Source organism: Halyomorpha halys, unplaced genomic scaffold (genome assembly GCF_000696795.3).
Source record: "Halyomorpha halys isolate HHAL.00 unplaced genomic scaffold, Hhal_1.1 Scaffold618.1, whole genome shotgun sequence".
Taxonomy (NCBI): Eukaryota; Metazoa; Arthropoda; class Insecta; order Hemiptera; family Pentatomidae; genus Halyomorpha; species Halyomorpha halys.
Window position 1 is genome coordinate 329,914 of NW_027106817.1, and position 16,388 is coordinate 346,301.

General features: G+C 29.9%; 1 protein-coding gene across 3 annotated transcripts in view; it reads right to left on the reverse strand.

The window, feature by feature from the left end:
* Positions 1–277: 277 nt before the first annotated feature.
* The window catches only part of Ptpmeg2 (Protein tyrosine phosphatase Meg2), an 84,645-nt gene continuing 68,534 nt past the window's right edge, over positions 278–16,388 (reverse strand). For all 3 annotated transcript variants that reach the window (XM_067045111.1, XM_067045110.1, XM_067045112.1), the window contains 8 exons: positions 15,115–15,249; positions 14,029–14,169; positions 12,566–12,653; positions 10,069–10,258; positions 9,790–9,950; positions 8,067–8,296; positions 5,032–5,239; positions 278–2,634 (listed from right to left, as the gene is read on the reverse strand). In XM_067045111.1, the coding sequence (XP_066901212.1) occupies positions 2,411–2,634; positions 5,032–5,239; positions 8,067–8,296; positions 9,790–9,950; positions 10,069–10,258; positions 12,566–12,653; positions 14,029–14,169; positions 15,115–15,249 (1,377 nt within the window). In that variant the 3' untranslated portion in view covers positions 278–2,410. The remainder of the gene's footprint in view (positions 2,635–5,031; positions 5,240–8,066; positions 8,297–9,789; positions 9,951–10,068; positions 10,259–12,565; positions 12,654–14,028; positions 14,170–15,114; positions 15,250–16,388) is intronic.

A 16,388-nucleotide genomic window follows, 5' to 3' on the forward strand; every position in this document is an offset into this window, starting at 1 on the left:
CATGATGCATTTTATGCCATACTAAACAATATGCAATCAATTGGAACGATAGTAAATATTATCAAACAAGAGAGAATTAATAATGGTTCATTATAATTTATAAATATAAATGTATTAAACTACAAAAATCCTCTAATCCCACTTTGAATTTTGAAAATAATATTAACAGACATTTCATATGAAATTACCCAATAAGCGTATCATTTGAACGAACATGAAATGAAATCTCAGGATAAAAGGAAATATAAAAGAATACAACATCCTAAATTAAATAGTATTTCATTGTTAAATCTGTTTATTATTGCAATTTTCCATAAATAAAATATTTTATATGTACAGGAATCTGAATGAATAGTTAGAAGAGAATAACACTTTTTTTTTTCCACAACCTGATAAAGGTACACAACCTAACTCCAAGTGAAAAACAAATTAACTCTATATTTGTTGATATGAGTAAAGATAAATGGAGAGTTAAATCAGTTTTATTATTCAAAAATTGTGATACTATACTGGCCATTATGATCAAGAAGTTCTTCGATCAGAATCACAATTTTTTTATAAAAAATAGTTATCAAATGTATTTCACTTGGCACACTTTAATAAATGTAACCTTGAAAAAATATATCCATATGTATACTGAAATGTGGATTCCTTCATCCATCCATTACATGGTACAGTAAAAAGTACAATAATGGAACAATTATCAAGATATAATCTAACAGACAAATGATTCAACTTTATAAATACAAAATATATCACATCCAAAAATGAAAATGTCAAATTTCTTTATCTATTTTAGTTGTTCTTCCAAATAAAGTAAATGGAATCGTTGCTAATCTCGTAAGGCTTAGTACACCAGGTAAACATCTGCCTGAAAATTAAAATTTTGTCAAAAAATACATAAATCATTAAAAATGAGATTAGCAAGGTTTGATGTATTTTATTTTTATTTATTTAAGAATAATATAGGTTTAAAATTCGTAATTTTAAAATTAACTTTTTAATTTGTTGTAATCATTTTATTATTCTTATGTAAGACAAGAAATATAAGTCGGAATAAGGGCATATATGAGGGTTCATATCAAATTTTGTTTGTTAGTAAAGCCAAACAATTATGATAATTTGAAGTAAATTCATCATATCTACTTCAAATAACCATAAATGTTAGCTCTATTAACCAATCAAATTTGATATAAATCCTCATATATGCACTTACTCTGACATATCTCAACTTACTTATTTTATATCAAAGTTAAATGTAGCTATTTCTACAACTATAAATAATAACTGAACGCCAAGGGAAAAAAAATAAATCAAACATGCATTTTTCTTCGATATGAAAGCTATTTCCAATATTATATTTTATTGTACTGAATCATTTTTTTAGACAAAATATTTGAAGATGTCATAGGGTCGCACTAGGCCTTACAATCACAATTAAATGTATATCTACAAGTATTTATAATGGCTAGGAAATCACTTTATGCACACTGTATTATTAGAACACATTACACAGATACCATTATTTTGAACACAGAATTTAATCTAAACATACAATTAAAAAATATGAGAATTTTAAATAATTTTAAACTCTTCATATGAAAGTCTCCACTGGAGATAAAAAGTTTCATATAGTAAATAGGTCTGAATGATATTATTAAAAAATAATAATAATAAAAAGAAAAAAGTCATTACAACAGACCTAATTCACTATTAGTAAGTAACATACGAATTAAGCCATCAGAATTCAATTATCGGACTGAATCATGTTTACATTATTTAAACAATTTGTGCTTCTAATTTTACTTTTTTTCTTATTTTAAAATAATATTAAATTATAAAACTAATTATTAAATTATAAGGAACATTACTGTATTGAAAGTAATATAAGATTAATTTCTAAAATGAGTATTCTAATACAAATATAAATAAATAATACATTTTAGTACAATAAACCATTTAAAACAATAACAAAAATAGTTACAAGTAAGTTAATATTATTTTGGCTCAATAAACAGAAAATAAGATATAAAACAGATGATTGATTACATGCCAAAATAACTATGCAGTTGTACTGCTTACATATTTAAAAAATTAAAGAAACAATATAATTATTTAATATAAATAATAATAATATATATATAGCCTTAATAAATATGTTATGAAACATAAGTTAATGACTGGGTAATCCTAAGATTTCATTTTTTTTTTCCTTTTTATTCTTCATAATGAAGCTTGAAGAAAATTACAGTTATTTTCTGATAGCCACTGTAAATTGTATACTATTCATAACTTACTACTAAGACAATAGTATTAACCGATAAATGAATTATAAATGCTTCCGATGGTTGAATGTCAGTCCAAAAACTTTTATTACCGTAACACTACACAAACAAAACCTCGCATAAAGTTAATCAGAGTCCCGATCAGCAAGAAAATGGGAAAGGTCGATGGGAGAAGATAGCCCTTTAGAAGCGGCATACTCTATAAGAGCCACATGGCAGAATATATACTGATCGGGCATCTGGATTGAGAAAGCTCTTTGTGCTCTGATCTTCTCCACTGTACCTCTAACGTCAACGGTCCCAGTTTCATCCAAACGACTTATACAGATGTCTAACGTACAAAAAGTACCTGGAAAAAATAACAAATAATTTAAAAATAGCTTTTTCTATACATATTGGAAACAAATAATTTTAATATGTTAATGATCCATCAGTTGTTGACCATGAATATTTTACATTAGAAGATGGTTAAGGGGTGGTCAGTGAAAAACACAAATAAGTTTCACCCAGAATTATCGGGCCTTCATCAGGGGTGTTAAAGCCACCTCAAATCGACTATGTCTTTTTGTTGGAAGGCTTTAAATGAACAAAAACAAAACTGGCTCGGATTAAACATTTATTTGGTTCATTTTAAACATGGTAAAAAATAAAACGAAAAACTAACATAAATAAAACATACAAGCAAAAATAAATAGGCCTTTCAGATAAAAATAAAATTAGATAAATTATGAAAATTAAAATAAAATAAACTAATTTACAAATAAACAAATAATATGTAAAATAAATACTGGTCGACGGTTAATCCACTAGGTCAAAAGGTTTATCCACTCCGATAGGTCAGAGGAAGATATTTTGCTTGCCGAGATGTGTAGGTTGAAGCTCCATTGCTAAATACCCCGCTGCAACTCTCAAACTGGTCCAAAGTTGGTGCAATGGCTTACAAACAGCCCAAGCCCAAAAGCCAAGCTGGCTACACTGGCACTCATTGAGGGCAGACAGGGTCTAGTCGTTTTTATTAATTATACGAGCCGATTGATTAGCAACAACTCATATTGCACTCAAAGGCCAGAAACGCAGAAAAGGTCTTGTTCCGAACTGTAATGACTCACTAACTCACTAAAAATGTCCTAACTATTAAATTATAAGGGCAGACAGGGCTGCTTAGACGCTACCACGGCCACTAATTAGCCGGAACTGCTATATTAAAGTCGAAACACAGAAAAGGTCTGGTTTCGAACTGTAGTGACGACTAAAACACTCAACAAATGTCCAAACTATTAAACTATAAACGCAGACAGGGCTGCTGAGGACGCTATCAGGGTTTATCAGGGGGACGCTAATTAGACGGAACTGCTCTAAAAAAACTAAGATGGTCGGTCCGTAGGCAGGTGACGCATCTTAGCAACAATGATCACCCCTAGCAACTGTCTCTATTACTCATTATTACATACAAATATAATTACACATTTTTCTTTTCAAATAACTAAATCTAAATAAAACAATACAAATAAAAATAAATGTAACTAAATTAAATACTAATAAAACTATATAACTAAAACTATAAAACTAAATACTATTTATAATTATTTACAACGTAATTATATTATGGCGTTAACAAGGGGTAAGAGAAAAAAAAAACAAGATAAGAACCATAATGAATAAAAGGAAATAAAGGCTAACTATACAATATAGAAACATGGATAGTATTGGGAGGAAATGCATAGTGTATTAAGAATAACTATAAAATATAGAAATAGTTTTGTCTGGTAACTCGGAACATATAATCAGTTATTCGAAAAGGAATTGAACTAGACGACACTGGTTTTAGCATAGAAAGAGCTAAGGAAAGCATAACACTTGTATTGAAAGATGAGAACTGAGATAGGTTTAAAGTCTGGGGAACTGTATCATCAAGATTGAACTATGTAAGTCTCAACAACTAAATTAAAAAATGCACACCAATCCAAGCCTATGTATTAATAGGAGACTCTCTCTCAGGAAACTCTTCCTCGCTAATAGATAAGCATCAATTCTGCCAGGATCTTCAGTACAATGTTTAAAATGAAAATGTAAATGGTTATTAATGACAAAGAGCAGAGGCTGACTGAGTTGGAGCATGTTGGAAACAATTCCTATAATCAAAATAACATTAGATGCACGAGGAAGTATAGGAAAATATACTGAAGATTATTCTGTGTGTGCCACTGGCAGTACCTGGATGAGGAAGAATTAAGGAAAGAAAGAAGTAACGAAATATATTCCAAGCATTTGAGAAAATCGGCGTCAAAAGAAAATCTGAGCGGGTACTAAGAAAACCAAATGGTAAAAAGATGATAACCATGCAGTAACATAAAATAAAACCACTTGAAAAAAATATATAAATAAAAGAGAAGCCAACTTGGAATAATATGGCAGTAAAGAAATAGAGAGCCATTGCCAGGAAAAAATAAAGAAGTTCAGTAATGTTATGAAGGCTGTACATTGAAATGAAAATCTGTTGACATAAAAAAAAATATAAGAAGTTCTTAATAGAAGAATGCCAAATGGATCAAAGAAGTGAGAAAGAGGTAGAAGCTGGTATTGAAAGAGTAAAACATTGTAATGAGGAATAATTATGATAATAATTAATTAAGTGATCATATCAAGGATATTCAATAAATAATTTAATAATAATTATTTTAATTTTTTATTTATTTATTCAGTCAAGGTTTGTCATTATTCATAAATGATAAAGCATCAAACTCACCTGTCCTTCCGATCCCAGCAGAACAGTGCACCACAACCGGGGGTCCTCTTGAATGACCAGCCCAAGTGTCTCCCAGTCCTGAGGTCAATCTCTCCTGAGAACTCCGAACTAATTGTAAAAATCCTAACATACCGCCTGCGCTCTCCGGTACACCATAATCAGGCCAGGATGTGTACTGCAGATGTTCCACGCTCCTTTTTTCCTCTGTCTAAATACAAAATATATTTATTTTTGCAGAAATATATTTAAAATTTAATAATTCAAGCTATTAATGATTTCAAAAATCAATTTTTAAAGGAAATTTAAAAGAAAAAAAATTGTGGCAGTCTTGGGGCTGGAATGAATATTTTGGGAAATGAAATAATGAATTAAAATTTTACTAATAATGACCATGCATTCCCTGTTATAGCCTAAGGCAGAAAATATTAGTTCCATAATAATAATTAGAATTAGAATTATTATCCATCAATCCAAAATACAATCATACATTGTAGATACCGATGATTTTTCTTAGAGTGATCCAGTCCAATTAAGACAACATTTTGCTGAGATTACTTCGGTTACTGGGTCTGTCCAGGAACCGCTAAGATTGTAACTTTCTTTTATTTTCCCAATATAGTTGAGCTTTGATGCCGTAAGCCACTTTTATTCTACTTTCTGCATAGCTAAGGCATGTACCACATAGAGGCTATAATTATGTTCTTAAAACTATTCCTAGCTAACCTATCAACATTCTCATTTCCCAGTGTATAGTACATCTAAAATGAGTTTGTCTGTATGGAAGGGAACTCACACACCTCCCATGCTATTCTCCCCTCTACACCATAACAAAACCCCCCTACCTGGCAGTCCGGAACTTTGGTAACTTGCAACCAGTTCGGGATTGGGTAGGTACTTGGAACACTTTTCCTTCCTAATCTCGGACTCCTAAGTTAAGAACATAGGAGATTAATTGCTCCTTTATCTTTGACTGGGACTGTTTCTTATTGATTGTTTTACTTTGTAGGCAAAGTAATTCTATTCTGACTTACCATTTTAGAACACAGTATGTTCCTAAAAGTCATTTTTGAGATCTAATAATCATTGTGTTCAGAAAAAAACTACCTCTTTTCAAGTTTAAATTTGCTGTGAAACAGTTAGTGCACAAATATTCTTAATTTTAATGTATTAAAATGCAATATATTTGACCATAGAATGGGATTAACTTGTGATAAATGCAGTATTTTATGGCTTTTTCAGTTATTACAATACTGTGTGTTCTTCCAAATCAGTATAAGTGAAAAGATTTGCCATTTTGTTTTTCATGAGAATCTATGGGTATATTCTTTACATCTGTGTGTTAATTAAATTATTAAAATATATTCCATATCAATTAACTGATAATAATTTCACACTAATTACACAATTTCAACTTCCACAAAATTATTATATATCATATTTTTTCCCTTAAAGGAAATGGACCATAGATCGAAACAAGTAGTAATCTGATGGTGTGAGTTCTGGACTATATGGTGGATGAGGCAGGAGTTCGAACCCATGAAGTTCCTTAAACTTTTGTTTTGTTCGAGAAGAAGTGTGAGGATGAGCATTATCTTGTTGGAATAAAACTCCTTTTCAGTTGATCAAAGCAAGATAATGCTCTGATGTCTTGGCGTACAATCTTCCCAGTTGTTCTCAGTAGAGTCCAGAATTAATTGAGCATCCATCAGGAACAGATTTGTGATGAATAACACCATCAATATTCCAAAAAACGCAAAGCAAGGATTTTTTTTTCATATTGACCCCTTGCAGCAACCAGAAAAGCAGTTTTACCACGATATGCCATTGCTCACAGGTATTCGGATTTGGTCAGTAAATCCACCTTTCATCACAGGTGACAATCTTCTGGTAAAATCTCATACCAGAAGGGTTTTTCAATAAATTTTCAAATTTTTAACCTCTTAGCTGATTGCTGAGGAGTAAGTTTGTGAGGGACCAGTCTACTGCTCTTTTTCACCTTCCCCATGGAGAGCAGATGGTGACTAACAGTATCTTTCGACACACCACACTCCATGGTCAGTCCGTGATTACTTGTGGATGGAATTGACTCAACAGCTTCCTACAGAACCTCATCAATATCCATTAATGGTCGCCCAGAGTTCTTCCTTTCCAACCTTGTATCTCCACTGCTAAATTTTTCAAACCAACACCCCACAGTGTGCTGGTCAAGGACACCTTCCCCATCATATTTAATAATTTTATGAGTCCCTTCAATGACTGAGAATTTTTTTTTCTACTAATGCCTTAAAATTTGGAGAATTTCATAGGACACTGTCATGTTTCTTCTTTGAAACAAATAACTAAACTGAGGCTTTTTTTGAAGAAGAAGAAGAAGAAGAAGAGGAAAAAACAAGAGAAAAAAATCCAAAAAAAGGATTAAGAAGTAGTGAGGAGTAAAAAAGAATAAAAAAATAACAACACTACGAAAAAATAAATAAGATAAAAAAACCATCATATTTTTTTTTAAACACCCAATTTGAATGTTATTTCTCTACCAGCGAGCCCTTACTGGTGCTACAACTAATGAAAAGTATTTTTTATTGAAATACTCAGTATATTTTTCTATAATACTGAGCTTCACTATTATGAATTGAAATGTGAAGAGAACATGGAGATTTAAAAGAGAAGCACCCAGCTTTAGTCATATTAAAGTAATATTTCAGCAAAACAACCCTCCTTTCCATCATTCACTTTTAGTCAAAGAAAAATACTGAGAAATAGAGGTTAATGTTATCATTTTGCTCCATTCTTCTTTCAATCCACACCTTTTAACAATGGAATTTTCCAGTTAATAGTGCATTTTTGAAAGGCATTTGAATAATTTTTATGTGTAGGTTTTTTTAATGTTTATTTTAAATACAAAGACTTATGTAATAACCTGGTAAAAAAAAAAGATCTAATATTATATTGTTAAAAAAAAATAGTTTATCAAATACATACACATAGCCTTAGCTAGTTATAAAAGAGGAACAATAAAGAATAAATAAATATATTACCTTATTATTGACTAGATCTAGGACGGAGACAACATAATCAGCTTGCTTGTCAACTGATACAGTCGTAAGTGTAAACTGTCCGTACGTTTCCGAACTTCCTTCATCTAAGGGCCAGTATTGCCAGCATTTTTGCCTACTCCTTTCCATTACTCGAGTAGTCATGACTACAACTACTGTACCTTGCTCCCATACCATGCGCCAGAAATCAGCACATGTTTTAGGTAATGGACCTACAAGGTAAATGTAAAGGTAAATACAATTTATTTAGACTAATAACATTTTAAAAATAATATTTTAAATCCAATTGTGTATTATATACATTAGAATTAAAAAAAAAAAATGAATGTGGAGAATAATGACTTAAAAAGTAATCAAAATGTATTTTATTGATTTCTATACAATTCTTCCAATGTGTGAAGTTTCTAGTCCAAGACTCAGTTATTCAAATAGCAGTTTGTAATTTCACATATTAATTCTACCATATACAATATTAAAACATCCAAAGAAAAAAGACTATTTCTAATTCCTGTTGGTAAAAATACTTTAAATTTTTGAGATATTGGTCAACTGATCTAATTTTATTTTGAAATTTTAGATCTTATTACTACTGAAAATACGTGATATCTTAGTAATAATAACTAGTAAATAATATAAGTTAAATTGTTTGTAGGCAAATATATAATTTAATTAATATCTCCCTACTTAGTTTTTGGAAGAACCCTTAGCAAGCCTAATAAAATACTCGGAGTGAATTTCTTCCAGATTTACAAACCAAATGGTTTTGATACAATTGAAAAGGTTTTTGAACATTATAAAAGGAATCAAAACGGGAATTATTACAATTAATTTGTCCAAATATAGGTCAAAGTCTTTTATAATATTGTCTTCTGCAATACAGGAAAGGGGGAAGTCGACTTTTATTCGGGAAGATCTAGGAAAATTTGAATTTCACCAAAAAATTAAGTTATTTCATAGTTTATTCTCATAATGGGAGACTTAATACAGTTTTTATTAATACTAAGTGAAAACAGCTAACTTGAGAGAAAATGCAATACAAAAACTTGATCAAACCAGAATCAGGGATGATGCTTATGCTCAAGAAAAAATTATATTTACACTAAGAATTGAAATGGAAAACAAAGGTTAAATAGAATCAAAACAAAAGCTTCTTTAAATGGTACTTTGAATTAAGAATTGAGAATACTAATGTAATTAGTAAGTTAAAGCAAAAACAAAAAGATATTTTCTAATTTCAAAGCTTCATCAAATATTTTTGACATTATAATTCCACTTATCTAAATAATATCTAATTTAAGCATGTGTGTTTTTGGTCAAGATGTGTATATTAAATATGAATATTGATAATTTATAAATTTTTTACCTGCAAATAATGATCAGAATAGGAGGTCGATTTATATTCAAGCAGATAGCATAATCTGAATTAAATTATTTCTTTCTCTAATAAACATTGATTTGGACATGAATTGAACCTATGAACTATCCCAAATGTTTCTGTGTATTATGAGAAAGTACGATATAGGAAAAGACACTTCAATGTACATAGTAAAACAGTTACATCATACATGCCCCTTATTAACAAAATCTCTGCTGAATATTTATAGATTTATTTTAATTTTTCAAGGAAAAAGGTAGTATTGTTTTATCAAAACAGAATTATACCAATAGTAATTTTCTGTAATAGAAATTAAAAGTTAATGTTTACCTTGTGTAGAAATAAAGGCATTTTTCTGTTTGTAACCATCAACAAAATTTGCATTTATGTAGTCCGATGTAGGGTCATCTTCTTCTATGGATAGAAGAACTCTTGAGTGGTCATAGCAAAGTACATCAGTATACCGATTTTTCGCTTGGTTCCCTTTCAATCTAAATAAATTATAATCTATTAAAGAATATTCAACTAATATATGTTATAAGGATGGAATAATAAAACTTCAGTATACGTGATTGTAAATGCTTAAATATATAATAAAAGCATCATTACTTGGAATGATTGAAAGTGCCTTGGGGTGGCCTTGCTTTAAGCTCAGTATATTCCGCGGTCAAACCTCCTTTACCGAGGGTTCTGACTCTCTCAATGAATTCAGCTAACGTAAGGCCACCGGGGCTGTCACAATGGAGTGAGTCGTCATCTGAGAAACCAGAGCTGGCGGAAGAAAGAGCTAATGGAGATGCTGAAAGAAATTTAAAAAAAAAAAGGGGGCATTGATGAATTAATGACATGAACAATTATAAAAAATATATTGACTATATAACATTGAAAACGAGTAAAAACTGATAACGGGCCAAAAAGGAGTTATTATAATTATAATAAGATAAAATGATCTTCTTAAACAAATAATACATCTAACTCATTGGTTATTTAACTGTACATTCAAGGCTTCATGGAAAAACTGCTGTTAAATGATAATGGTAGTAATCATCAATGAGTTAATGTTAGCTATGGAGAAAATGTAATCAATGTAGTGTAAGTCAATACCTTATTTAAGTATTATACCAATTAAGTCAATACTCAATACCTACGTCAATACCACAAACAGTATCTGACTCATTTCAAGGCAAAAAGACTTATCATTGATTTAAGTATGGTTAATAATGAAGTGAACAAACAGTAACTATACTAAGTCTAGCAGGTTCAGGCTTTAAAACCAGAAAATTAGGTCCACTCTGGAGAGTCTTATACGTAGATGCTACGTACAGTTATCAAAGATTCAGATATTTTTGTTTCTTTCAACTGATATGTTTTAATTTTTTAGTAGATAGAATCAACAACGACTATAAACAATTTACGAAAGTGGGCTACAGTAAATTTTGTCATCTTCATGTTGATACTAGATTACACTTTGCATAAAATGCTTAATTTGCAAAGTATAAGCCAAAAATAAAATAATTTTAATTTTTAGTTATTTATTTCTCATATTGACATTTGAAGACACATATGTTCTCTCCAATTCCAAAATTCATGAAACTTGGTGATTAATTTTGAAATTTAGAGTGAATTCCTGACAGAACAAAGTTCCCAATATAAACCTGAAATTCCCGACTAGTAGATACCCGGGTCACTCAGATGGCATAGAAGTAGAGAAGCCCAGTAAAGAAGGTACGCATATGTCAGAAAATTTATTATGAAGGTGAGATCACATTGACAGAGATGTTGCATGGAAAAAGAAGCAGAGTACGATAACCTTATTTGACACATAATGTAAGAAACTGCAATAAAAGAGTATGCAATGTAAATAATTCAGTTTATTGTTTCAATGAAAGTATGAAGGGAATAAAATATAACATAAATACAGAGGACTTATAGAGGAAGATAGTCCAATGGGAGGTTACTCCTGTAGTTTATAAACACTCTCAAGAGCTACTCGATATGAACGGTGATAAATGCTCAATATATGATTGATGAGTCTGTGTTTATTTTAGATCAGCAGGTACCAAGCTTGAATATAATTGAAAAGAAGAATAAAAATCCATACTACTAAATTTAACAATTTAAAAACTATCATCAAAGGCTGAAGGATTTACAAAAAAAAAAAATAATATACCAGAAGAAAAGAAAATCAATAGAATTAAAAAAGAAAGCATAGGAAAGAAAGTATTCAATTTTCAAAATTAAGTCCCTTCATGACTATTTAGTATGGAAAAGTGATAAAAATCAAAATTTATACTTAGATTATTAATTTTAATTTTATTTTTATTAACTGTTTATCATTGATAATTCTTCACACCCACTAAATCTGATAAACAAGCAGAAAATGAACAACTAGCCATACAATACAAATTGATTTGTAAATTTAATATACCAATAATATCATTAATTACAAGATAATATAAATATAACAGTTAATTATCATTACCTAAATATTCAAATCATTACCAAATGCCTATAAGATAACCATTTTAATAAATAACTTGACAGCTGTATAAACTTAACATATGGTCCTCACTTACAAATTTGTCTCTGTTTATATTTTTTTGACTCTCTTGATTTCATTTTAAGAGTATTTCTTAACAAAATAATTAAAACTGTAATATTAAGTATATGTTAACTAAGATGCATAGATAAGTACTTATACAACACATGTTTCATTACTAACTTTTAATTTGATGATTTACGAAACGCAAAAACCTCAATCATCAAAGTTAAACTTTTTGATCGACTTAGGAACATTTTTACTTAATGTTGATTGATTCTTTCATTTGACTACAGGTAAAATTTATCAAGAGCATTTACGTAGAATCAACTTTTTAAGAACAAACTTTTAAATATTGCCATATAAATTTAAGAAACATCATTACAACAATAGATAATTGGTTGAGGACAGTTCAAAGCATTTATTTGCCAAATTTGAAACAGATGTTAAAACCATTTCTTAAAAAACAATAAAACCTCACCTCCAGGTTTCAATTTTTAAATAAATACAATAACAAAGCATTAAATTTATTTTGAAGTTTTTAAGAGTATTTTCTTTATAATTTACCAGCAGATTCAGTGGTGGGTTGCCATGATTCTTGAGGTTGAACCTCTTCAGCTTCTGATATGGGCGGTGATTCAACCTCATTTTCAATCTGGAAACAGAAATTAAATAAAATATATATATTTTTTAAATGTAGAAATACTGTTGATAAAATACTTGGAAAATTTAATAAGAATTCAACATTTGCTTTTTTTTTTTTTAAATTCAGGACTCCGATAGAAGTAATAAAGTCAAAGTTAGAATAAAAAACAAAAATAAACAACCAGGCTAGTATTAATGACTATGCCTATAGTAGAAATAGAAACACACTTATAATCCATCAATGAAAATTGATGAATGTGTAACAAAAGATAGTCAGAGCTACAGATTATCAACTGAAATGTTAGTGGAAATCAACCATAATATATATGTCAGTACAGAATGTTGGGATTGTCGAGGGTGTTATTAGAGTGATATCTCATCTATAGGCAAGGTATGTTCATCAAGAGGCAATGTTCATAGAAATATAAAGAGTAAAGAGGAATCAAACCAGTGTGGCAATGTCGAGGGATGAGCCTCGAGCACTGTCAGGAGGCTAAGATATGAAGATTAAACTACACACCAGGAATGGTTACAACGTGCAAGGGATAAATCTCCAGGCATCCTAGGGAGATATTTCAGATGAGAAAATAAACCCAGGATCTGAAGGATACAAAATACAAGAGAGACAGATGAAAGCCTATTAGGACTATTCTGAGGCCAGGGAATGCCATCAATAAACTAATCAATTTATATACTCGCACAGTTGCAGAGTTATATAATTTCAGAGTCATAATGATAAGTATTCAAAATAATATGAAGCATTCTAATGTAAAACATGATAATTAACAAAATGAAAACTTTTACAATGTTAAAATGTTTGTTAATGAGAATGGTTTACATTAAAATAGGATTCACGATAACTTGATATCAACATTATTCTCTTGAGAAAACAAATTTTCGAAAGATTCTTACAACAATTTATGAAATCAGTCGTAAAAAAGCTGGTGATACCGAAAACTTCAATTCATAAAAAATTTCAGTACCAACACCTAATATAAATTGTGCACTACTGATTGGGTTGAGAACTCAAGTGGACTAACACACTAGGCCTAATTGTGAGAAAACGTTTAAGGTAGAAGATTTTACAAATTTTTGTCAAACTAATTTAGAACAGTTTGAATCTGAATCTTAACATTTTATTTATCAAGTGACAGCTTTTAAAAATGCGAGTTTGTTTTTACCCAAAAATTAGTTTTATACTTAATTTTCACAACGTTAAATAGTCTACTTTGGTTCTCAATGTCTGGTGGCAGATAATATAATAATTATAGTACTGATAGCAGACAATATAATTATTACAGTACTCTTAGTAGATAATATAATACAGAACTGCTAGCAGATAATACAATACTTACTGTAGTGATAGTAGATAATATAATACTTACAGTACTGATAGCAGATAATCGACTGGGACTTGCCCTGTTGGCCATGGACTTTGCGCAGTGGAGTAACCAGGCATTGTGTGCCACCTGCAAGGCACCCCCAAGACCCACAGGCAGGCTCTCCCTTGGGATGTGAACACTTAGCTAGAAAAATACAAATAAAATTTTATTTTAATTTGAAACATAATTAATAACGGTGTAGTTAATATTGCTGAATATTTTTCTCCAAACAAAGCTCATGTGCTAAACACATTTTGTTTTATTATAAAATATAAATTTTTCTAACCTAAGAAACAAACATATATTTCCATAATTTATTAAATTTATAATTTAGGAAAACAGAAGGATCTTTCATAATTAATTAGGCCATGAACAAAGTGGAAAAAATAAGAAAATAAACAAAATAAAAGCACTACCATAATGAAAATATTTATATATATTTTTTTAAAATTTCAATAGGAGGAGACATTTATTTATGTATAAATAAAAGTTTTTGTTTAATATATCATTTAATTTTATGAGATTCAAATAAAGTTCTGAGTAATATTTTCATATTCTTTCATCAGAGCAACTCCCAATTATCAAACCTTTGTGTTGGACAACTCATCCTATCAACTTGTAGGTTTTCCCAGGAAACCGAAAAGAGTGATTATTTTTTTATGAATGTCTTGCTTCTGAAGTTGATAAATTTTTAATACTTATATAAATATAACCAAAATTAAATATTTTATATAAGTGGTTTCTCAACTTTTATCGCCATCACAACTTTGTTGGGTTAAAAAAAAAAATTGTGGCACACGTGGGATGTGAATGTGGGAAAAGAAGAAAAAACAGTGTAAAGTAAATGCTGGAATGTACTGCATATTTGCTATTTTTGTTATAAATGTTGTATATATATTTTTTGAAATATTTTGATAAAGTGGCATTTGCAAGCGATACCCTGTTAGATGCTTGGGGCACCACAGCATCCAGTTTGGACACCGTTGTTCTTGATGATAGAAAATATGTTTATTGTTAATAGGTGTATTTAAGAACTACGTCTATTCCCACATCTAAAGATTAGCAATATTGAACGAATAAAGAAATCACCTGTGGTAAGCTGACAGTGAAAACCCTATCCCTGAGTTTTTCCCTGACAAAAAGCCGAAGGATTTTGAAAGGAGCTTTAAACCATAATGGAGCCGTTACAATCAGTACTTTCTTTAACTTTGCAGGATATCCACCCTAAAAAAATACAAAAAAAAAATAAACCTATCAACATTTACATAAAATTATATATTTATAATATATCAAAATAAAATAAACACTAAATAAAGAAGATAATTTAAATTAATAGAACAAAATATCTAGACTATTGAAGAAAATTTTAAAAAATATTGCAAGAGCTAAAATAGTAGAGGTAAATTAGTAATATTGGTTTTCTTAGTTCAGCTTCAAATTGAAAATGTGTCCAAAACATTAAAATTAACTTTACAACATATAGGAAAAAACATAAACTTGTATAGGAAAAATTAACATTGTTTATGAAAATTAAAATAATTTAAAAAATCATGTCAATATAATCATTCACACAAATAGACATTAAACAACAGTGTTGCTAATATATACTTTAAAAAAACAAACTTGTCTATATTAAATATTTAGAAATTATGTTATTTATTCAGTAAATTTAAAAATTTTAAGTAATATGTTTAGTATTTTTTTTTAGATGTAAAGCATGGACATAGAAATTTTTGTTCAAGGTCAGCATTTAATTGACCTTTAGAAATTTATTTGATAAAATCAAGAACTATTGTAAGTAATTGTACAGAACTATAATATTTAAATATTTTGTAATACCATCGACTTCGACTGAATGGACAAATGTAAAAAATCAAGGGTCGTGAACACCAATTAAACACATGCTGGAGATATCAGAAGAGTATCACAGATGCAGCAACAATATGAAGCGGTATACAAAATGATATTTGCATATAAGAGGAGAATACACGCAAGTAAATCAACGGACGAAGAATGAATAGAAAGATGAGCGCTAGCTATGGCAAGGTAATAATAACAAATCCTAAACGACAACCATTAATATCTGATTTAAAGAGAAGAAGAAGAGTAACTCACGTAGGACGTCGACCAGCCGTGGGGTCGGAAAACGCCGATATGGCGACGCGTGCGCGCTCCTTCCCTCCCTCCGTGTACTAGCAACCCCCGAGAGGAAGCTAATTACCAACGACCTTTATCAAAGGGACCAACTGCCAATCAGGGCGCTCCTTTATGGCCATCGTAAAATTAATTTTATACCTCCCAGCAAAAGGACCAACAAAAGAGATTCACCTATCAATTGGTATAGTACAAGAGCCGGGAAGAAA